Consider the following 22,565-nt stretch of genomic DNA (forward strand, 5'->3'; position numbering starts at 1 on the left):
TGTTACCACGTTAGTTTTTATCCCTCTGTTCAATAGGTGCATTAAATTTCACTAACTTGCTCTTTGACCTATTTTCAAAGTGCACTAGAAAAAGCTGCTGATGTTTTTTACCTTATTAGAACATGGTTGCAACAAGCAACAGCTCTAGACTTTTTTTCTTACCTGTCTTAATATATTTTGTCATCTGTCTGAGATCTTTTTATAAGCAGACGTAGGCTGAAGTTTCAGCAGACTTAGCAAAGGTATACTCTGTGGGGACACATCTACTTTCATTTTCTTGATTAGTGGTCTCATAGTCTTCAAGGTAGTTAAGGTACTCAGACCTTCCTTTGCCAATATCTGCACTGATTTTAGAAACTCCTGGTATTTAGAATGAAATTGAAAACAATTTAAATTAATTTCATACGTAAGATTAGAGTGCTTGTGGTTGGTTGTTTTTCATCCCCCCTCCCCACTGTTATAAGCACTGTTTATGAAGAACTATAGATTTCAGTGCTATACTATTAATAGCCAAGTATTAAGTGTCCAGATATTAAGCTCAATGCTAGGTATCATTTATTGTTTCTCTGGTAATCCACCAAAAAAAAATTTGAAAAATATTCACCTTTTTCAAAAGGTACAAAATTTACTGTGGAGATGACAGCTAGTACTCAGGTAGTAGTACTGAAAACAGAGCTATCGAAAAATCTGTTCAGTAGGGTGAATGAAGTACACAACAGGATTTGGAGAATATTTTCAAATGTATCTTTTTTCTTACTGGAGAAGGGACACACCAGTCTCAGATGCAATATCAGTGTGGCTGACTATCAGCCATACTGATCGATAGTGTCCCTTGGATCAAGGAGTTTACAGCTTTATTCTTCACATAGTTCTGTGCATATTATTGCCTCAAGTGAAGCATATTGCCACTTTTCTCTTTTTAAAAAAAATGGGGAAGGGGAATAGGTTTTCAGTTTGAAATGTTCATATCTATTAATAGCATAGAGTTGCAAAACAGAATTCCTGAAGACAGTGTTTAAAAAAAAAAGCCCCTAAAAATATGCATCACATATAGCTAAAATAGCAGGTGAGTATTTCCCTTTGGGGTTGTTGCCATGAATCAGTCATTAGTGTTTAAGAATTAAACATGATACTGTAGTTGGCATGCTCCTGGACAACTAAATGCGTACTGTCCTTAAGGTGGCTTTAGTTTCCACTGTTCTTTTCCTGGTATCTTAGCTGGCAGCAAAAAAGGCAAGCTGCCATGCAACTGAGCTCGCAGCGAACATGTTCCTGTGTATTAGATCAGCCTTATTGACTTAAAATAGTTGTTAAAATGTGAAACTTATTGAAATGTGAAACTTGTATGTTCAGAATTAGTCCAAGCATGTTGATTGATACCGGTGGCCATTAGAAGCCTGTGGTTGTGGAATTTGTGCCAGAAAAGTTGATATAAGCTATGCCAAGTAAGACAGCTGCTGCTACACATGCCTGGTTCCTAACAGTCCTGTCTTTTCAACCCATATGTTTAGAGGTTTTTCCACAAGTATATTGATAGCACAGCCTGAACCCAGTGATTAGTGTGCTTGGAATGCAAGTCTCTTTGGTGGGGGGGGGGGGGGAGGAGGAAAGAAAGAAAAAGAAGGAAAAGTGTTCTAAGAAGTTCCCACCAGAAATCTATTTTAACATCAGTGAAAGCTTGAATATTTGCAGGGAGCGAGAAAATGGTTCAGTCTGATCAATGATGTTGCCTTTTTGTTTGGTTGTTGGGTTGTTTTTTTTTTTTGTTTTTTTTTTTTTATACTTTTGTGAGGTTTGGGGTTTGGATTAATGTAGAAATACCAATAAGTGTATATTCTTCTGTGATACTCTATTTGAATTGTTCCTATGATTGCATACATATTTTGCACTGTCTTTCTCTACCCTTCACACTATGGAAGGCTAAGTATCCTGTTCCTGTTCACAGGAGGCTTTCACAAAATGTCTCATTTGTTATTCTTAGCTTTTCTGTTTTGTCTTCTCCTTACATAATGTATTTCTGAAAATGAAAGCTAAAAGCAACTTAAGTGATTTAAAATGAGACACTCAAACAGCTCTAACATTTGCATTATCACAGTTCAAATGTGCTTTTACAAGGGTATTCCAGCATATTTTTCAAGTCTGAAATTTTGGAGAGTGGGGAAATGCACAGTGTAAAAGTCTTTATCAATCAATACTTGTAGTTATAGTAATTTAAATTTCTTTTTACAAGTTATTTACTTAAAATATCTTCTACTGAAAGATTTATTTTTAAGAGGGAGAATTCATTTTGAAATGTATATTCAGTACATCAGAAGGTGTGTTTTTCTCATAGTTTGTGGTTGCAAAATGACAGTAGATCATCTAATCTGACTTAAAGAGTTAAACAGACTAAAAATATAATCCAGCTTTGCTTATACTGAGCTTAACAGCCATAATGAATAAAGCGCACAAACAAGAAGGGCCTGTTGTCTTGACCTGTAAAGATCAAGAAATAGAGGAAAACATGTTTTTCTATTGTTGTTGTATCAGCACGTAGTCATGATGATGACTGAAAATGTGTCCCTGTAATGTGATGGAATTTACCCAGCTTTAACGTCTGTCCATTGTTAGAACATCCGAGGGCAGTGGAGGGATTGTTGTTACACCTTTTTCTGCTATTGATCAGGAACACAAAGTAACTGTAGCATACCTGAGAGAATGAGAATAAAATTGTTTTTTGCTTATGCAAAGCATTAGCTTCTTGTGGACTGTGCTAGTGATACTATGAGATAAAATCCTCTAAGCCCCTCTCTAGAATTCATGATTTGACTTCTGAGTAGGCTTGGAAATACCTTAAGATTGGGAGCAGCAGTTTCACAGTTTCAGTGTGTACACATGCTGCTGTACTTTTCATCCCACCAACGGGAGTATCTGTGAGGTGCTGTGTGAAGACCCTATATGGATCAGAGGTGGATGGATTTGGAATAACACTGTGCTTCTAACCCCTCTGAAATTCTTCTAATGTATTCAAGTCTCACTGCTAGGCTTTACTTGGAAGCCTTAATAATGACCAAATTCTGCTATTAGCAGCTTTGCCAAGTAGTGTCATGTTTCTTAAGTAGATCACCTGATACAAATATTATTATTCTGAGTAACGTTCTATTTGATATAAGCAAGGTTGTAGGTATCAAGCCCTTAACAAATCCTTTATCATCTTTTCTCATTGTGATTCCTCCTTTATTTGATAAAACAGTGTTACTGATACTGGGTATGTAGAAGGACTGCAGAATCATAGAGTTGTGAAAATTAAAATTTGTGTTATGAAATTTAAAAATTTAAAATTGTGAACCTCCTACCAATGGCAGAACTCAGTTTGAATTTGATGAGAACTCACCCCAGTTGCATCAATCATGATGCGTTGGGGATTTCTGCTGTTAGGAAGGTAATGGTAAAAATGCTTGTGGAAGGAAGAACTTGCTTGTAGCAGTAATATTACCTGATGATACACTGTATATTTTTATTATGATCACTGGAAGCTCAGTAAAAATGAGGCTGATGTTTGCACTGTTGATCTAGGAGAATTTATGAGGGTGAAAAATAAGCAGAAGTGGGTTTTTGTAAAAACAGTTGATAAAAAGACATTGTCCAGCATCAAGAATTCCTCCAATTCTTTTGAGATACCTCGTTCAATGAGCTAGTCAATTTAAGGCTAACATAATATTTAATTGTTTGCCTTGTCTTACTTACATTAATAATGAAATTACTTGAAGGTTAAATCCGCGGAGTGTACTGGAATGTGACGTAATAAATCTAGAGATCAGAAATTCAGAGGGAAGGACAATCACTTGCATTCCAAATCATAGCATCCTTTTAAGCACAGATGCTTAGGAATGTGGTAGGTATGATTATTTTTTTTTTTTTCCCTTTCACATTTTTTGCCATTCATTTTTATAATTCCAAGCATATATCTAGGAACACTGCTGCAGCCAAGTTTTAAGGAAGAAAGAATCAAATCTTTCAAATCAAATGCAGAAGACTAGCAGAGAAATGTAACAGTCTGATCTCCACTTTCTAAGTGTAGTGTAAACTTTGTGAAAAAGATATTTGCCTCAGCAAAAGTGTTTAGTTCTGTGAGTCTGATCAGAGTTTTATAGTTAGTTCTTTATAGAGAATACTACAGTTTAACCTCTAAAATTTATAGTTTTTCTTATGCCTACTCTCACTGCTAGCAGCATTGAGATAACAGATTCATGGAGTGGGTAGAATAAGTTATGGAATTTATTTAGTTTGGAAGACTGAATTTATCAGATATACAAAAATTACTACTTTGTTTATCATCTTATACACTGTCTCTTTATTATGCTGTAAATCTTTGCCGTGGTTTAAGCACAGCAGTTAATGAGATACATTAATCTCAAAGTCTTCTACAAGGCTTAAAAAGAAACTCATGTTATTTGGGTATATAGGCAGTCATTTTAATACCTAAATACTTAGTGTATCCTTTTTGAAGAGATGAAGAACTTGTTTATTAACAAGTTCAGTTGATACTACTGTGGCATTATTCTAAAGGCATCCTGTGAAATTTGGATTATTAACCTCACTGAAAGCTGAAGAAGCTATGACTGTAATTGATTTGAAACAGAAGCTATCTAGAACAGTGTTGAACCTTTCCAGTTTTTAACAGATACATCTCCTTTTCAAAACACTGTATTTGTTCCTGAATAGTGCTCTCATTCTTTGTGTGTCATATATGCACACATGTAGGACAAGTCATTGTGTGTGGCAGTCTGGAGTATCTTCAGCTTCTGTCAGTTGTAATGTTATTTGTAATTAGTGCATCAAATGCTCAGGCATTTTGTAAAATACCGTTTTCTGTTCAGCAAACAGAAAGTCTGGATTCTTCAGTCCTTGCTTGGAGAAACAATATGTAAGGTAAGGGCAGGCTGGCAGTATGCATTTTTTGGGTCTGTACCCTTATTGGTGTGGCTTGCTGTCTCCTCAGAGCTGCCCTTACTTAGTCTAGTTGTCTGTTTATGCCTACGTTAACTCTATTCAAGAGGGATTTCTTTATCTCTAAATTTGCTGGTTATACAATTTCCAGCTTTTACAGCAGACCTAGCCCGAGATCTCCTTGATTTGGCAACATGGTAGTGAGTGCTCTGCTAGGATTTTCTGCCATTCTATTCTGCATGTGTCTGCTCTGGCTTGTAGTATGCATGAATGACTTTATAGCTTTTGGAACACACTTGATGGATTAGCTGAGATAAGCTCATTGGTGTGAGGCAAGGGCTTTACATTTCCCATCTAGGTGACAGTAGTCCCAGTGGGTCATTCTGACAACCAAAGATAGCCTTAGCATCCTGGCATGCTTACTGTTCTTTCTTTCTTTACTCTTGACTTGGGCACAAGCCATATTTTGGCTGAGAGAAGTCACAGCACACAGTCCTGGAGGAGATCTGTAGAAGTAGGCTTTTATAGTTCTGATCTCCAGTTGTAAAGACCAAGGACCAAGTCTGCCCATGTGTGTGAAATCTCAAACCTTATTCTGTAAAGAGTGGCAAAGGGACAACAAAATATCTCTTTTTTTTTTTTTTTTTTTGTTCACATAGCTTTGTGCTTTGCTGAGAAACTCCCAGTAAGGCACAGTATGCAGGCTGAACACGCAGTAAGAGGTTTAAGGACGTGTTTTCTAAGACAAGCCCACTTTCCTTCCAAGCACTTAAGGGTAAAGAAGTTTCTCATTCAGCCTCTACTCGTACTTAAAAAATGACACCTGTAATTCTGATTTGCATCATTGCTTTGTAGGGCTCTGTCACTCATTCATTTGTTGTTTCCTAAGATACTTATTCAATACTCATGCACCGTTCTGTCTGAGAAGTGGGCAAGACTTCAGTTTATACAGCTTTCATTTGTGTGCATATACAGACACGCTCTGGTAGACCAGCATAATTATCTAAGCATATTAAACTTTTCAGTTGTAACTAATTTTTGTGTGCCCTTCTGTAGCTTTTAAGACAAATAGAATTAGAAATAATAATAATATAGAATAGACACATAATAACAGTTTAGTGTAGGAAGACAAATAATGAGTTTTGCTTATTTAATGGTTAATTTAGTTATAAGTCGTATTTTTAATTCAGATTTGTATATTTTAGCATATCTTAACTTCAGCTAATGGCTTCCCAGTAATAAAAGCAACTTTATTTTGGAAGTACCTTAATGGAATATGCTGAACAAATCAGCAGCTGTAAAAGAAATTACTTTGTCTTTTACTTATCAATTGTAAGAACTGAAGAGAAAGGGATTTCCCCCAGGAGTGGGGGCAGGGGTTTTGTATTTGAAAGAATCACTTGTAGCTTAAAAGGGGACTAAAATGTTCAACAGAATTAATATATGTACTTAACAGAGTCCTGGAGACTCAGTCTCTCAGGTTAATGTACATAGATGCATGTATTTTAAAAGATGATTATATGTCCCCAGATTGCTGTAGTTCTCAGCTGTCTAGAAGAATGTATGACATCAATCCACAAAGTGCATTTCCATATACTAAGTGTTATAATCTGTGTGAAGGTTGGGGTCTACTGGAGTATGATATAAATACATTTTGAAAGTGAAGAAGAAATATGCAAAGGTCTTCCTGTGCACCTGTCTCAAACAAGCCATTCATATGTTCAAAAAAGACAGGGATCTCCTAAAAAAAAGTCCAGGAGAGGGCCAAAAAGATTATGAAGGGCCTGGAGCATCTTTGGTACAGGAAAGGCTGAGTAACCTCTATCTGTTCAGCCTGGGGAAAAGAAGAGTGAGGGGGGATTCAGTAAATGTTTATAAATATCTAAAGGGAGGTGGGAGGTGAATGGATGAGGCCAGGCTCTTCTTGGTGGTGTGTAGCGATAGGACAAGGAGTTATGGAAGTTAAGGAAGTTCCATACAAACATGCAGAAGAACTTTACAGTAAGGGTGATGGAGCACTGGAACAGGATTCCCATGCGGGTTGTGGAGTCTCCTTCTCTGGACATATTCAAGACCCATCTGGACATCTACTATGTGATCTGTTGTGGGGAATCTGCCTTAGAAGGGGGGTGGGACTCAATTCTTGAGGTCCCTTCCAACCCCTACGATTCTGTGATATATCTGAGTCTGTATTAAATAAATGAGAATTGTAGTCAAGAGTTAAGCAGGTTCCAATGTGTATTCAGACTTCCAAAGTATGCTTATGTGTATAAAGCCTTCATTCTTGTTTGAGAATGAAATTATCATATGAATGATCAGTCTTAGCTGGATTTTTTAATTTTGTGAACTTCATCATCTTTGGCACCTAAGTGCTCATAATATAAAAAATCCTTTTTACTATCTAAGATAACAGATGTAGGTGATAGCAAACTCAAGCATAGAAATCATACCCCAATAATAGTTTCTATTCCTGATCAGGCAGTGTCCCTTTCACACAGTTAGCCTTCATTGTTTGTACTCTTGACATAAATGTACTGTTTTGTAGAGGATTTCTGTATTTGGGAGATTATTTTGACGTAAGTTGAACATGGATTTTTGTATATTGCAAATTTGCTAGCCAGCACACATGTTGTTTCTTGCTGAAATATTGGATGAGAGTACAGTTAGAGGAGATTAATCCATAAAAGTTTAAGAGCAAATTTGTGAGTTTTCAAGCAGAATATTCTGATAGCATTGCTGATCTTGGAATTAGTGCACAATCTTGTGCTACTTGTGAGATCTGGGAATACACAAAAGAAGCTTCAGCTACTAGCATACTCTAATGTTAATTTTCTTCTAAAAATAGAGGTAATTTTTCATAATTCCTGAGTAGAGTGGAGCCTGTCTTTATGGTCCCACTTTGCTGAACATTTGGGAAACCCTTTGATATTTTCAGATCACTTAGGACAAAAAGAGAGTAAGATTTCAGATTGGATCTGACCAACTTTGTCTCTTTCCTAAGTTGCTGACCAACAGAGAAGAGAGAAACTGAAAAAGAAGATAGCCAGGTATGAAAAAGAAATGAATGTGAGCAAAAGTGCCTCACGATCCAGCTCAAGAGAGAGTGGAAAGCTGCTGTCAACCTCTTTTGGAAAGGTAGATATTTTAATTTCATTTAGTAGATATCATAATTGGCTTGCCTCCCTTAATAACAGCTGATCACCAATGCAGCAGTAGTTCTAGAAGGAGGACTAGTATATTTCTAACAATAGAAGACAAGACAACTGTCTTCCTGGTGTGCACCCAACCCTGCCTCAGCCTTCTGATAAAGGTGGCAGGTTTGTGGATGAAGCGTGCTTGTGATAAATCCAAATTGTAGTTACCCTTGAATTCTCTCTGTATCATTTCAGGTCAAATCCCTGTGTCCTCTCTTTGTCACTGAAATTGAAAATGGTATTTAAGCCGTCCAAACGACTGAAGATGAATGCTTTTCTGTCAGTATGTATAGGGTCAATTATTTTGACTGGAATTTCACCCAGTTGTATGGTGTGTGTTCCCAAATAATAAGTAGTCTAATAAACTATATAATATTATTCGTTCCTGTACAAGAGCGATTAGAGCAATTTGCAACTCAAAAAAAAGAATGCTATTTTAACTTTGTTGATTTTGGTGCCAAGTGCATCATTCATATGTTTGTTTTTGGCAGTGGGCAGTCTGAGTGTGACCTTATTGTAGTGAGACTTAATGCTCTGAAATTCAGTACATGGCTCTTAGTTATGGATGAAATCACAGGCATGAGTAAGAGAAGGGAGAAAGTGTCATATTTAAAATCCAAGTGTTATCTTTTGTTGATAATATTTTTGTTCCTCTGTGCTATTTGCTGCATACTGGGTGGCAGATAAATTCCTTTAATTATTTCACTGCAAAAACAAGTAAAGGGGGCTTAAAATCTCTTATTGCTATATAAATTATCATTTCTAAGGAAAAGGATGTGTGGTCTTTAATACATCATTATGAGATTGTCACTCTCCCTTTGCTTTAATCGCTTTCAGAACAAAGTCTTCCTACAATAATTTCTCAGTTCTACTAATTAATTACAGATGCTTTCCCATCAAAAGTTGTCCTGAAAGTGTAGTTTTTATCATGCCAAGAGTAACTGCAGTTTTCCTTATGTTTGCTAGCCTCAGGATGTAAATCAACAAAAAATTCTGAGTCTGAACTTGAATGTATCAATTAGAATATCAATAGAAAGATGCATTTTATGAGTGATTTTTTGGGGCTTGCCAAGTCAGCATTTAACAACACTTAAAAAATTGTTTTTTTGATATAATAGGTTTGAGGGTTTTTTTTTTGTTGTTGGTTGGTTGGTTGGTATGGGGTTTTTTTTGTTGTTTGTTTGTTTGTTTTGCTTCTGTAGGGTTGAGAAGTAAAAATCTGTAAGAGAATCTTCTGGTGGAAGGGTAAGCAGAGGAAGTTAATTGGCCTCTTTTTTAGTAGAAAAAATACGACAGTCCATATTTAACCTGAATTTCACAAAATTTGCATTGGTTTCCTGTGCTTGTTCATACACCAAGGAAGGATTCTTGCCCTTTAAGGTTTAGATATTTTCTAATGCATTGTTAAGATAACTTAGCCATTCTAATTGTATTTTACCAGCTATCAGAATAGGTGATACTTAGAAAGCAAGTTCTAAGGATACCTATGATAATGTAGAGAGTTTGCAGCAAAACTTACAGCTCTGACCAGGCTAGGCTTAATATGGCTAGTCAGTTTTGATTTACACAGCTGGCTTTTTATTTTTATTATCAATCACTGTTTATGCTTTCTGGTAAGTCTGCTGCCTTTATTTCATCATTCTGCATTTTTTCCATAGCTGCATTTATTATTCAGTGTTGTACTAGAGCAGAGAAACTGTTTTAAATTGAGCCTATGCTTTGTGCATGGTAAAAACAGAAAGAACTAAAAATTATTCTTCTAAGACATAGAGATTATAAGAAATTTATAACTTACTATGTGATTTAGTCAGTGTATTTTATTATACAGTGAACAGAGCTTGAAACTGAATATAATGTGCCTTGAATTTGACTAGTCATCATTTTCCACTGTTTTATGCAAGGGTTTGAATGCATAAGAACAGTAAATTCTTCATTTAATATCTGGTTGTAAATGTAAAGTTACTGTAATGTGAGACTCTGCAGTGACATGAAATTAACTGAGAAAGTTATTTCTGTTGTGGTGACCTAAGTTTCACTACTGAGTTTTATTAAAATCATAGATTATCTTTAAAGGAGAGTATTCAGATCACTGAGTTGACATGTGGGCTAAGGTGTGATAGATGGTTATGCTGCATCTTGCATTTCTGTGCTTTTAGCAGAAGTGTGAGAGGCTGAGGAGCCAGCTGATTTTCAAAATGCACAATGGGGCCTTTTGATGGGATTGCTCTCAATTAAGGTGCTTCAAAGACAGTCATTTCTCTCAGTCAAACAGAGGAGCAAGGAAGGCGTAAGATGTACAGGAGACTGCTGTACTTCTCTTTTCTATTTCCATGCTACTTAATGTTGACAGTTGACAGACATCATGTGTGAATGTTTATCAAACCAGTATGATAAGCTACAGATTTGGATGCTGAAAGAGCTGATAACTTTGTGTGTCTTTGCAGATAATTTAAAGGGAGTATTTTAAGTCTCCAAATCTTAAGGATGAGTAAGCAGCACACCTGTGGGCATCCACACGTTTATCTATCACCAAATTAAGTACATACACTCAGTCTTAAGTTAATTACTTGAAGTGATTTTCTTACAACAGAAAGGGCTTTTTGATGCAGTCTGGCAAATGTCATGTTCAGTGAGTGAAACTGTGTGAAGCTCAGTATGACTTAATTATGAAGCAAGAAAATCTGAAATGAGTTTCCCATGAGTAAAAACTCTAATTTGAGCAAGACTTGCTGTTTCATATTCCATGTTTAGATAATCCTATTAATAGGCATTTCTGACTGCTAAATATTTTTAAAAGAAATCACTCCATGCCAAATGTCAGGTGAAGGGATTTCAGCCATTTTAAATGAGTTGTAATTGCCTGTGGAACATGAAGGACTGCTTCACGTTTCAAGATGGATTTCAGTCTGATTTTTGAGACTTTGATTTCTTAAGAATGACAGGTATGACCTTTTACATGCTCGTGAATATGAAAAATAGATTAGGAAACACCATTAACAGTTTATAATATCTATTAATTTTTTATGCAGTGCACATGCATGGTTATGTGAGTTACTTCCTCAAATGCTTTGTGTTTAAAGATTTATTACACTGTTATGATGAAGAAGTATCATGCTTGAATTAGTTCTTGTCAGAATGATATATGTGAGTAACTAAAAGAGAACAGAAGAACCTTCTGAATATTTTAAGATGTTTTCATCAGGAATGTTCAATACATTCTATATCCTACATTTGATGTTCTATTCTATTTCTTTTCTGGCTTCATAACAGCAACCACCTCCCACATTGGTTGTTTGAATAAATGTGTTTCCATATGCACATTCAGTAATTTCCCTTCTTAATAACATCAGGCTTCTTGATGGAAGCAGTGATGTATCACATTATACAACTCAATAATACATTCACATGGATATAGAAAATGTAACAGGAATGTAGCTTAGAATGAGAAAAATGGTTATTATTGATGCCACTATGCAGACTGATTGTATTCATTCCAATCTTACTTGTTCCTGGGTTTGTGTGAATTTTCTCTCTTAATTTTCTCAGTCTTTAAGTAAATATCAAAGTGTATAAGGAAAGGAACAGGTGATGTACAAGGGGGGTTGTGAGACTAGCAAATGTAAAGAAGGTTAAGAAAGTTACTCACTTAACAAATGAAACCATTTACTCTGTCTGAGGAGCAGAGAGCAGGAATTCAGTTGACTTACAGCAGTAGTAGTGACTTACAGATTGAGCTGTGTCAAGTTAAAAGAATCAAATGTTTATTTATTACCAAATTCCAGTTTCTGTCTCTTGACAATACAGATGATAAGGTATGAGCTATGATGGTAGATTAACATATTTACTTACAAGTGACTTTTCTAAAACATCGACAAATTACAGACAAACAGCATTATGCTGCATTCCTTCAAATCTTTTTGAAGTCAGCCACATAGTTCTTTGTTCCTGATACTGTCTCTCTGTATATCCAGAGGCTTTGTTCCCTTTGTGTTTGAGCAATAAAGGTTTAGCCAAGGATGAGGGGTTCAAAATACATTATCTTTCTAAGTACTTGAATGAATATAACTCAAGATTGACACAAATACAGGTAGGGTTTGTGGAACAACTTAGCTAGTCATTATGTCTGTTCTACTTATGGCATATTTTAGAAGAGAAGAATTTCCTAAATTCCTCAAAAAGAAGGAAAGCTTATAGTATATTGCCGTGTTTACTCTATCCTTTTGTCTTGTTTTAAGATCAGTTCAACTAGATCCATGAAATAGATTGTGTGGCTTTCATGAGTAGTAGTTCTCATTAGTATGTTTCGTTCTGTTTTTTGGCTGTTTTTCTTCCTATACGATGAGGCAGCAGTCATCATCCCGTGTTAGCAAATGCTTCTGCAGTCTGATCTATTTTGCAGCTCCAGTCACTGAGAGTAAAAAGTATACAACCAAAAAAAGCTGTTTATAATACATATGGAAAGGTGTGGAATTAACTTTGCAAAATAAATGTCTCTATAGGTGGATTCTGGAACTTTCCAGTCTTATTTGTTTTCTATAGTGCCGAGCTACCACTGCAACTATTTTATATGCAAACAATCACTCTGGTAAGCCTTAATTGTGCTGCTTGCTAACACAGGCATTTGTTTGGCATTGTTACTGCATGTTATCAGTTCAGCATTTAATTGTGCTGTAGTGGTAAAATTAAGTTGGCAAATGTGAGACACCATCAAGAAGGGCTTTTTTGGCTCGGCTAACTAAAAATAAAATCACCTCTTTGCACCAGTGGTTGTGCAAATTCTGAGGTATTGGAACAGATTGTTCTACTGATTTGGGAGGAATGTGTGGAATTGTGAAGAAAATAAACAGCATGATAGCAGTGTGTTCTGATTTAATTCTGATGATTAGCTACATTCTTTAATATTCCTTTTAAATAGCTTTTACTGCATACTATAAAGTATATTCTGATTATCTTGAGTTTTAATTTAAAATACAAAGCAGTTCTAAAGGTAAAAACTGGAATAGTGTAGGTTCAAAGCATTAACAGTAGCAGCTATGCAGAAATCCAACATTTTTGCAGTAACAGTCATTACTTGGGTGTTCTTAGAAGCTTTATTGTAGAAATTGAATGGTAGAATAGAAATTCTGTGCATTTATGATCACCAAACTTTACACAGGTTAATCTATCAGACATTATTATAATTTATATTACCAGGCTACAGTGTCTTGAGTTTACAACAAACATACAAAAATTTCCAAGTGTCTTTACTTTTCCCTCAGCACACTTACATCCTCAAAGTAGAAGGCTTCAGAAGTCTCGCAGCAGCTATTGATTATCTTGCAAAATTCCTATTATTTGTTCAGATGGGAGTTATATCAGCAAGTTAATTTCTGTATTAGCCTATCTGAACTTGAACTTCAGGTCTGTTAAAAGTGTGTTCCCTCATTGGCCTTAGAAATTGTCATATGAAACATCTCTATTTGTATACATCCATTTAACTCTTACAGAATTTACTGATGCTGTGTAGTTGCTGTGTAGCTATGCAAACTGACTGTAAGGAACAGTCAGTTTCTGCAATATCTGACTATTTGATTAGACATGAACTGAAACAATTTAAGTTTGTAGTTGTTGGCTTTGAATTGGGCTTTGTCAGATGTTATTCTATTCTAGCTGTTATTTTGTCTCTTATTATATGGCTTGCATGGTATAACCTTAAGATTTGTCACACATTGTGCAGCCTCACCTCAAGCACTGTGCAGTTTTGGGCTCCACAATATAAGAAAGACATAAAACCATTAAAGAGACTCTAAAGTAGAACTACAGAGATGGTGAAGTATCTGGTGGACAAAAGCTATGAGGGCAAATGAGGTCTCTTGGTTTGTTTGGCCCAGAGCAGAGCAGGCTGAGGGGAGGCCTCATGAAAGCTCCTTGCAGGGGAGCAGTGCTGAGCTCTGCTCTCTGATGACAATGACAGTACCCAAGGGAATGGCATGGAGCTGTGTCAGGGGAGAGACAGCACCAAGCTGCCAGAAGTTATGGAGCATTTGGATGCTCTCAGACAGAGGATTTGATTTTTGGGTAGTCCTGCGTGTAGTTAGGAATTGGACTCGGTGATCCTTGTGGGCCCCATCCAACTCAGGATTCTTGTCTCTGCCATTAGCATGCTGTTTCTCATAAGAATTAACACAACGAAAATTTAAATTGTTGGAAAGTTTTTTTGCAACCCTACCAAGGATGTGCATCTTGCACCCACAGGTGAAAGAAAAGGGTTATACAGGGAATAAGCAGCTAGTTACAATTTCCTTACTCTGTATCTTAAACCACGTTACAGTAGTTTCCTTTTCAGTCTAAGATGAATCAGTGAGTGGTGCCCCTTGCAGAATGTATATTTTATAAAGATAGCTGCTGTGTGATAAATCTTGAATCTAATAGGGTTTGGAGAGAGAGGCAACAAATCCACACGTGAAGAGAATCTAGGTAGTGTCGTCAGGATAACACTGGATAATATCTATTTACCTTACTTTGTGTGGGCAGAACCAACAGAGCATACCCAGATAAAATCATTTGTCTCAATTCAATGATTATTAGCTCCTTGACTTCTAAAAATGTTCTGAGGTTTTGATCTAAGATAAGGTAATGTCAATCTTTTCCCATCAGGCTGTCAAGTTACTTGTTACTTGTTAGTGCTGGAGCTGCTCTGAAACCAGTTTCATTTTAGGTCAAAAATACCTCCGAGTTGGTAGCAAAAATAGCTGAGGTATCAACTTGAACAAAGCTGGTAGCTTGCAAAGCAATCAAACCTTGGTTTAACTTTTTTCTAGAGTCCTGTGGAAGTTGAAGATAAAGACAGTCTGTTCTCCTGTGTTGAGCACACACCATGCCTGGCAAGAGCACTGTCACCTTACGGTGAGCTTGGCTTGCTTTGCTCCAGTCCAGTGGAATGTGCCAGAAAACGTTCTCGGAATAGATCTAATGCATCTAACTCAAACTCAAGTGTCACTATGTCAAGCACACCAAGAAAACGCTCCGGAGTTTCAAGCCGTTGCTCCTCTGATAGCTTTGCGAGCATCAGTCGTTCTCAGAGGCATCAGGAAAGCAACTCCAAAACATACAGTGGGGATCTTCTGGACAGACACTCAGAATTATTTACCAGCAGCCAGAAACCTTTTACTCCACGCACCTTAATATCAGATGCTAAATCTGCCCTGCTTGGGTATAGGTATTACACTGCTGCTCAAAGGAAAAGGAAAAAGCACTGCAAGCAACACGTGGAAGCTGAAACACAGACTGATGTGATCAGGTACAGAGATTAAAACTTTGTTTTACAACTGTGGAATTTTGCTACCTGCTACTATACTATTTACTGTTCTGTATGGTGTATATTTGTGCTTTCTGTCTTCTAAAGAATTAACTTTATTCTAAAGAATTAAGTATGCATGTCTTCCTCCCCTGTTGTCCCCACAGTCTCTTGCCTCCCAATTCATTAATTAACACATCATGCAAAGAAAATGTTTTTTTTCTTGAATGCAAATCTTCATTGCCTTTTAATTGCAAAGATCTTATGGCTGTGGGTGGCATGAGTTCATACGACTGCATTTTTAATACATAGAATCATGTCTATTCTCAATTCAGAACAATTACTGTGGATATTTTATTTATCCTCTGTAAATACAGTCAAAAAATGGATTGGGAACACTTCTTTTTGGCTAGTGTTAGTGTTCAGACTTAACTTTCTTTTAATTTCTGCTAGACATCTATTCCCATGATAAAGCTTTCTAAACTGTTCAAGCATTTTAGTACTAGGTTCCTTTCAAATTTATGGGAATTAAATGTCTGAATTTCCACAGTGGCTGGCACTGGTATTCACGTTCTGCTTACCTTGAAAGCCGCCTTAGAGATCTAATACATCTCTAAATTTTGTAGCTTTCCAAGTGCAGATAAAGGATCTGAGAGAAAAGTTATGACTGAACAGCAGAAGATTACAGTGAAGGTAATACAATCATCATCTATCAGTCATCTAGATAATTTTTCCCCACCCTTCACTACCATTTTAGAGTATATAATTCATCTCTGGCACAGCAGTATACAATTGAATAAAGTTGCATTCTCTTTGTCATTCTAAGATAAGTTAGATGGAGGATAAAATTTTAGAAGAATGAGCAGAAGTGGTAAGAAAAAAAGCTGAGCTTAGAAAATAAGAGTTTTGAAAGTGTTTTTTTCTCCAAACAGTTTTAGAGAGGCACTAGCATGCTTCATTATCTGTAAAGGACATAAATAATTGGCATGTTATTTATCAGCATACCTTTCTGCCTCTGTTACAAGGATTTTTGTCTTTATTTTGCATTGGTTAACATATATATAAAGCCTGAGACAGAAGTACTGGGACTAAGGAGTCCCTTCCTCTTAGGAAACCAGTAGACAGAAATGCTTTCCTTGCTGTTGTTTTCTGTCACTTTTGCTTAATGCAGAATTTTTTTAGTGAACAGTTATACCACTTCAGGTTCTGTCTGCTCCCTGATATTTTATACTGCAGTAACAGATGGTTGTAAATACATAATTTCAGTGGCTGGGTGCTCAGTATTGATATAATTTACTGTGTATTTTCATTGATAATAAATATTTTACTTTTGTGTTCTAGACTGAAGATAGAAGATACAATATGGATGATGAGCCTGAGAAAGGAATAGCTGCTTTTCCATACTCCTTTCTAAGGTACCTAATTTACACCAGGAAGAAATAGCTGAAGTATTCTTTTTGGTTTTCAGCACAACTTTTTCTTAGGCTAGGAAGCCATCGCTTACAGAACTTGTTAGTTTTTGATGAATGGCCTTTTCCAACTCCACAATTTCGTATTCTTTTGATGAAATTCCACTGTAAAGGCAATTAAGAAAGAGACATCTGAAATACATGTGATTTTTCATGTTTTGTCTTTTTTTTTTTTTTTTTTTTTTTTTGTAAGGAGTGAGACTAATGAGAACTTAATACCACTTTAGTTCTGTATATAACTGTGAGCTTATAAACTGTGTACTCCAGCTGTATTGGCATACCCTTTCAGAAAATGAGTTTCCAGAAATCTAGGCTTTTCATTCTAAGAGATGCTAAAGTTCCAGGCCTAAGGTATTTTCCACATTCTTTTCTGAAACTTTAACGCTGAACATTAGAGCATTGTCTTAAATACAAGAACAGGGTTGAAAATGAAGCCCTGAACCAAGGATGCCTAGTTCATTCTCCTCATTGCTGGAGAACAGAATCATGCTTTACTTGCTGATTTACTCTGTGGCCTTTGCATAGAAATCTAATGGGTTACTTTTCTTACTATTCTTACTTCAATGCAACAGCTGTTATCTAATAAAAACAAATATCTCTTCTAGTAATTCAGGTATTAAGTTAGCTTACTATATGAACTCCATTATTTCAATTGATGATCTGCAAACTCCATATGGTACATTTAAGATAGGTCTGTCAGAGTTCATTTATAGACATGTGCCAAAGATTATCAATTGGGCATTCATCCTTCCTGAAGTCTACTATGTGGCAAATAACACAGGGAGCCTTACCCAATTAAGTACCAAATCATGTTAAGGTAAAAGCACTTTGTCTGGATGATGGATACCTCTTTTTGAGTTATCAGTCAGAAAACTGCATCTACTAAGGTACTGTAATACTCTTCAACTATTGCCTTTCAGGCTTCAGGGTAGGTAGTCAATTTTTCTATTGGAGTGGGGTTTCAGAACTTCTGGTGTTTTGTTTTTTTTTTAAATCCCCCAAGGAGTAGGGGAACAAGACAGGCAGATGATTTCAGAAGAGCATGAGATGCAAGGTACTATGCAGGGTTTTGATAATGTTGCTCTTCACTGTTTCTTACCCTCTGATTTTTCTGATTAGAGAGGCATCATTGTATTCTGAGCAGCTTTCAGCAAGGATGAATATTAAGGCTGTGTAAGTATATTTACATGATTTTTCTGCTAGTTTGGAACAGTAAACTAGAAGCCCTCAGAAGTGATCAAACAATATATAGGGACTCAGAATACACTTCACATTCTATAGTAAACCTGATATATGAATTTATATTTAACAGTTAACAACTTCCATATCAATCTAAATCTAAAGAAAATTCTCTATAACTGTGGAGGTAAGATAAATTGCTATTATCCACAGGCTACACTTTAAACATTTTCAGTTCTTTTTTTGGACTAAAATTTGTCTGGAACAAATCATAAAGATTAGAATGTGGAGTTGAATTCTTACCAAATTTTTGCTCTTAGATTTGATGAGAATTAAAGGAGATTCAAGTTTGTCAGTGATCTCTCATATGACCTCAGGAAAGTGGTCTGATATCTATATGCTTTAGATGGTCTTGTTCTTGCCTAACTTCAAACATGTAATATAGATCATCTTTGATAGATGGAACCACAAATGACAGTCTTCAGACTGCATGACAACTCTTACATAATCATGAAAGTTGTATCAGTCTTGTTATTTTCTGTTTATTACTAAAGTGGAGGATGATTCTATAGAGCTTAATTGGATACTTTACAATCAAACATTTCAACCTGTGCTGCAACAGGGCTTGGTGCTGCATTTCCAAGGTCTCTTCCTATGTTGGGAGTCCTTTTTTTGTTTTTTTTTTTGTTTTTTTTTGGATACTGGTTGGATACTTTGGGATATTTAGAAAGATGCTATGAATGCAAAACAGCATTTAAATCTTTTTTTTTAAAGGGGGGGACTGGGGAGGTAGCAACAGAGTTTAGAAGTGAAAAAACACCTGAGTTTCAAAGATTCAAAGAGGTAAAAGTCACATATCACACAAACAGGGACTTGTATTCCAGAGTTGTCATTTGAAAGGAATGGAGGCTGCCAACAAGCACTACTTACTTTTATGTACTCCCACTAAGGACTTGCAATTATGAGCTGCAGTCAGATTCTCAAGAAGCTCCTTTGGAAGCCTTTCACTAGAACACCAGACTGCAATCTTCTACTTTCTTCCCCCTTTCTTTCTGAGTGCAAAGCAGGTTGTTCGTGTTTTACAGTTGCCTCTTCCCTCACTCGTGCTCTTTGCTAATTTACAACACAACAGAAATGTAGCATAAATATGAAACACCATAGTGATTTAATTATTTTTTTAATTGAGTGAAGGGCTAGGCAGTTGTCTCTATTTTTAAACACCTAACATTGAGCTTTCTGTTCTTCCTCCAGAGAAGATGACCATTTATATTTAACTTTCATTGAAGATATAACAAATGACATTCTTGACATTGGACTGTTTTCTAACAGGTAGATATGGCTGTTTTAAAATTTGTAATGCTATGTCAGTACACATTTCATTGCCTTCTAAGAATATATAAATACCCAGTTACCCCTTGCTTGTTTTATTTCCTTTTGATTCTTACTTTATATAAGAAAAGAGGACTGAGAAAGAACTGCAGGTCATCTATTTCAGTCTACTCCAATGTAACATGAGATGCAGCCTCTATGAGAAACTGATCTATGTGGAACAATGCTAAGAAAAAATAATCTTACTCTGCAAGATCTGTTTTGCTAAATAAACAGTTATTAATCTTTGATATAGTACTTCTTCCATTGCCTTTCTGTCCTTGTTCCTGTTCCAGTATGAATTCAGCCTTCAGTATGCATTGTAAGGATTACATACTGTTCCAGATAAGGGTTCACTGGTTACTAAGTCATATTTTTTTAAAATAATTAAACAATAAGTAATTATTCATGGATGTGAGCATTACTCCCAGATCCTTTGCTTACCTGTAGAATAAAGGCTCCTAGTAGCCCTCTTGTGACAGAGCTTAATTAAAGCAAATCTTAGTGGTCCTCTTCAGCTAAGAAATAAAAATCAAGAAGTAGAGTTGTTAGAACATGGTTTTGTTTGTGTTACCTGATCTATTTTTTTTTATTTGTAGAGTTCTGGAACAATTGTTTGAGTGTCATATACAAGAAAATAAGAACCGTTTGGATGAGGTAGGTACTGCTTCTGTAATATTCTCACTTTCCACATTTCCAAAGTGCAGTGGAAATGCACCGATAAGTTTTCTTGTGTACATAACCATAATAACCAATGGGGAACGTCTTTCTTTAAGATGTTTGCAGACTTCTGATCTACCAGGAGTAAGGCATAGTCACAAAAAAAGTGACAACAGTCAACTCAGTTTGGTGACTCTTGCTATGTAATTCAGTCACTCAGTTGCAAGCAACCTCCATTTCTTTAGCCAGAATGAAGCCCTGAGTTCTGGGCAGATAAGTGCTATGGGCTTTAGCTGCAGAAGTATCACCCTTTATTTCTTCACCCCCTAGAGTAAAATGCGGCACCTGTTGGATGTGCTTAAAGCAGACCTTGGCTGCAGCCCACACAGTGGTGCTGAGCAAATCCACGCAGGCTGGGAAGCCTTTGAGTCACTGGATCTGGGAAAGGTTAATATGATGGAACAGCTTGAGTTTTGCAGTAGAAGTCAGAAGCAAGGAAAAGCTACGAAAAGTGAAGAATTCTTTAAGACCATGGATTTGTTATCGAAGGAACCAAGCACATATGAAGTGCCACTATGCAATGAAAACTCAAAGAAGACAGAGAGCAAGGGTGACTTTTCAGAAGATGTTGATGAAATGATGAATGCTGAGACAGAGTCTCATGCTTGTGTGAAATCTGAAGACCCAGACACTTCACCCTCATGTGAGGAAACTCTAAACTTGATTACTTGTGACAGTGATTTGGGAGCCAACAAGGAACTTGATGATCTTGAGGAAAACTTTGCAGAGGTCCTTCAGATCACACCTGACCACTCATCATAGTGGCCAAAATTTAGCTGTTAATTAGGGAGGAAGCTATTTTTGTAGAGAATTGCCATTCACTAAATAAAGAGAAGTAAATTGTTTATATTCAGGTGTTTTAACAGAATCACTGTATTCTCTTTAGCAGAGTATTTATTACAGATTGGTGACCATTTCTGTACTGATGTAGACTGTAAAGGGTAAAATGACCTAAAAAAATACTTCATATATTTTGTCTGTAAACATATAGCCCAACACTAACTTTTGAGAATAGTAAAATTAGATGCATATTTTATAGAAAGCTGCAGAATTATGAAATATTTATCATTTTTATCATTTTTATTTATAGCAAATAAAATTAATTAATGACATTTCTAATATAATGGTGGTCCATGTTATAAAGATGCAAGATTTTTGCAGTTTGCAAGAACAACTCAATTTACCCACGCTAAAATACGGTGTACTACTTACCTGCAGAGCAGAGACAGAACTGTTTGTTCAGCCTGGAAGAAGGCAGCATTATTTCCTCTCTTCATGCTCTGCCATTGTTTGATGTTAAATCCCACTGGAGCATGAAGTTCTTATCTCATTATTTTTTTTCTTTTCACAGTACCTGTAGAACATAGCAAACAAGGTTTCCTTGCTTTAGCTTGAATGAAATAAGGCTTGACTATTGACAGGCAACTTTCCAAAAATAAGCATTTCTTTCTGATATTGCTAGCTGATCATTCCTCCTTTCTCAGCTATGAACTGGATTGTCTTATTCCGTACATCAACAGGTGTAAAAACCATTTTGCTCTATTAGCTGATCTCATGTCAGAAACAGACATACAGTTGTAGCTGTTGCATACAGCAGCTTTTAAACTATTCCATACACGTGCAGCTTGTTTTATGCACAGCTCTTAAGCTACTTAATCCTACCTGTCCATGAAGGAAGTGAAGTTCCAAGAAGGAAGTGAAGACTGCAACAGTTTTCACAGTGCAGAACACCAAAATACACAGTCCAGTTTCTTGCATTGATGGCAACCTTGGTATAGTTTTGGGTTTAGAAAAAAAAAAAAAAAAAAAAAAGGCCCAAGAAGAGCTGGACAAACCCAAATCGTAGAGCTTATCAACCTGCATGTGTAGCTACCTCCTCTGTGGCTCAAGAGCTTCTGGTAAACTATTAAACTTGTAAGCTCAGCATCTGATTTTAGTGTGCCAAAAGCTCCAGTAACCACAGACCATTGCTTCATTGTGAAGCATAAGCTTTTCTGGGGAAAAAACAAAGAACAAAAAACTCCCAAAAGCTCTTTCAAAAAGCCAAATAAAAGCAATGCTTCTGGAACTCACCAATGTTGCAGTACAGTGCATGTTTTCCAAGAAAATGAAAAGGCACTTTCCTGGCTGTCTTGGTCCTAATGATAAATCACGCTTGTTGACAGTGACAGCAGAGTGTGTTTTATTTTACCCACATACACGTGGCTGAGCAGATGGGTCTTTCATCTGCCATGCTCAGCTGGCTATCTTACAAGTCTGGCCTGCAGCCTGAGTCCCCTGGCTCACTGAAAAGTAGGGATGATGTGAGGATTTTGCACTGCTCCATCAGAGCCTGTCTCATTGAGAAGACACAGCCACAGGACTGACTCAGTGCCAGGATCGTTTCTCCCTCATCACAAGGGACTGAAACCCTTCTCCCATCCCTAGAAC

At 36.4% G+C, this 22,565-nt stretch overlaps 1 protein-coding gene and 1 long non-coding RNA gene across 4 annotated transcripts in view; one reads left to right on the plus strand and one right to left on the minus strand.

Annotated features, from left to right (window-relative positions):
• SPATA7 (spermatogenesis associated 7) overlaps positions 1–22,565 on the plus strand; it is a 46,269-nt gene that overhangs the window by 13,477 nt on the left and 10,227 nt on the right. Inside the window, exons 5-12 of one of the 3 annotated variants that reach the window (XM_048949832.1) lie at positions 7,931–8,064; positions 14,924–15,402; positions 16,026–16,092; positions 16,741–16,814; positions 17,988–18,041; positions 19,299–19,376; positions 20,015–20,072; positions 20,406–21,354. In XM_048949832.1, the coding sequence (XP_048805789.1) occupies positions 7,931–8,064; positions 14,924–15,402; positions 16,026–16,092; positions 16,741–16,814; positions 17,988–18,041; positions 19,299–19,376; positions 20,015–20,072; positions 20,406–20,897 (1,436 nt within the window). In that variant the 3' untranslated portion in view covers positions 20,898–21,354. Of the gene's footprint in view, positions 1–7,930; positions 8,065–14,923; positions 15,403–16,025; positions 16,093–16,740; positions 16,815–17,987; positions 18,042–19,298; positions 19,377–20,014; positions 20,073–20,405; positions 21,355–22,565 lie in introns of those variants that run through there. The other 2 variants (XM_048949834.1, XM_048949833.1) reach the window with 2 other exon arrangements.
• On the minus strand, positions 17,025–21,454 carry LOC125695429 (uncharacterized). The gene is made up of 3 exons (XR_007377954.1): positions 21,348–21,454; positions 19,860–19,933; positions 17,025–19,160 (listed from the first exon to the last, which is right to left on the minus strand). It is a non-coding gene; the product is annotated as an uncharacterized LOC125695429 (long non-coding RNA).

This window comes from Lagopus muta, chromosome 6 (genome assembly GCF_023343835.1).
Source record: "Lagopus muta isolate bLagMut1 chromosome 6, bLagMut1 primary, whole genome shotgun sequence".
Classification (NCBI taxonomy): Eukaryota; Metazoa; Chordata; class Aves; order Galliformes; family Phasianidae; genus Lagopus; species Lagopus muta.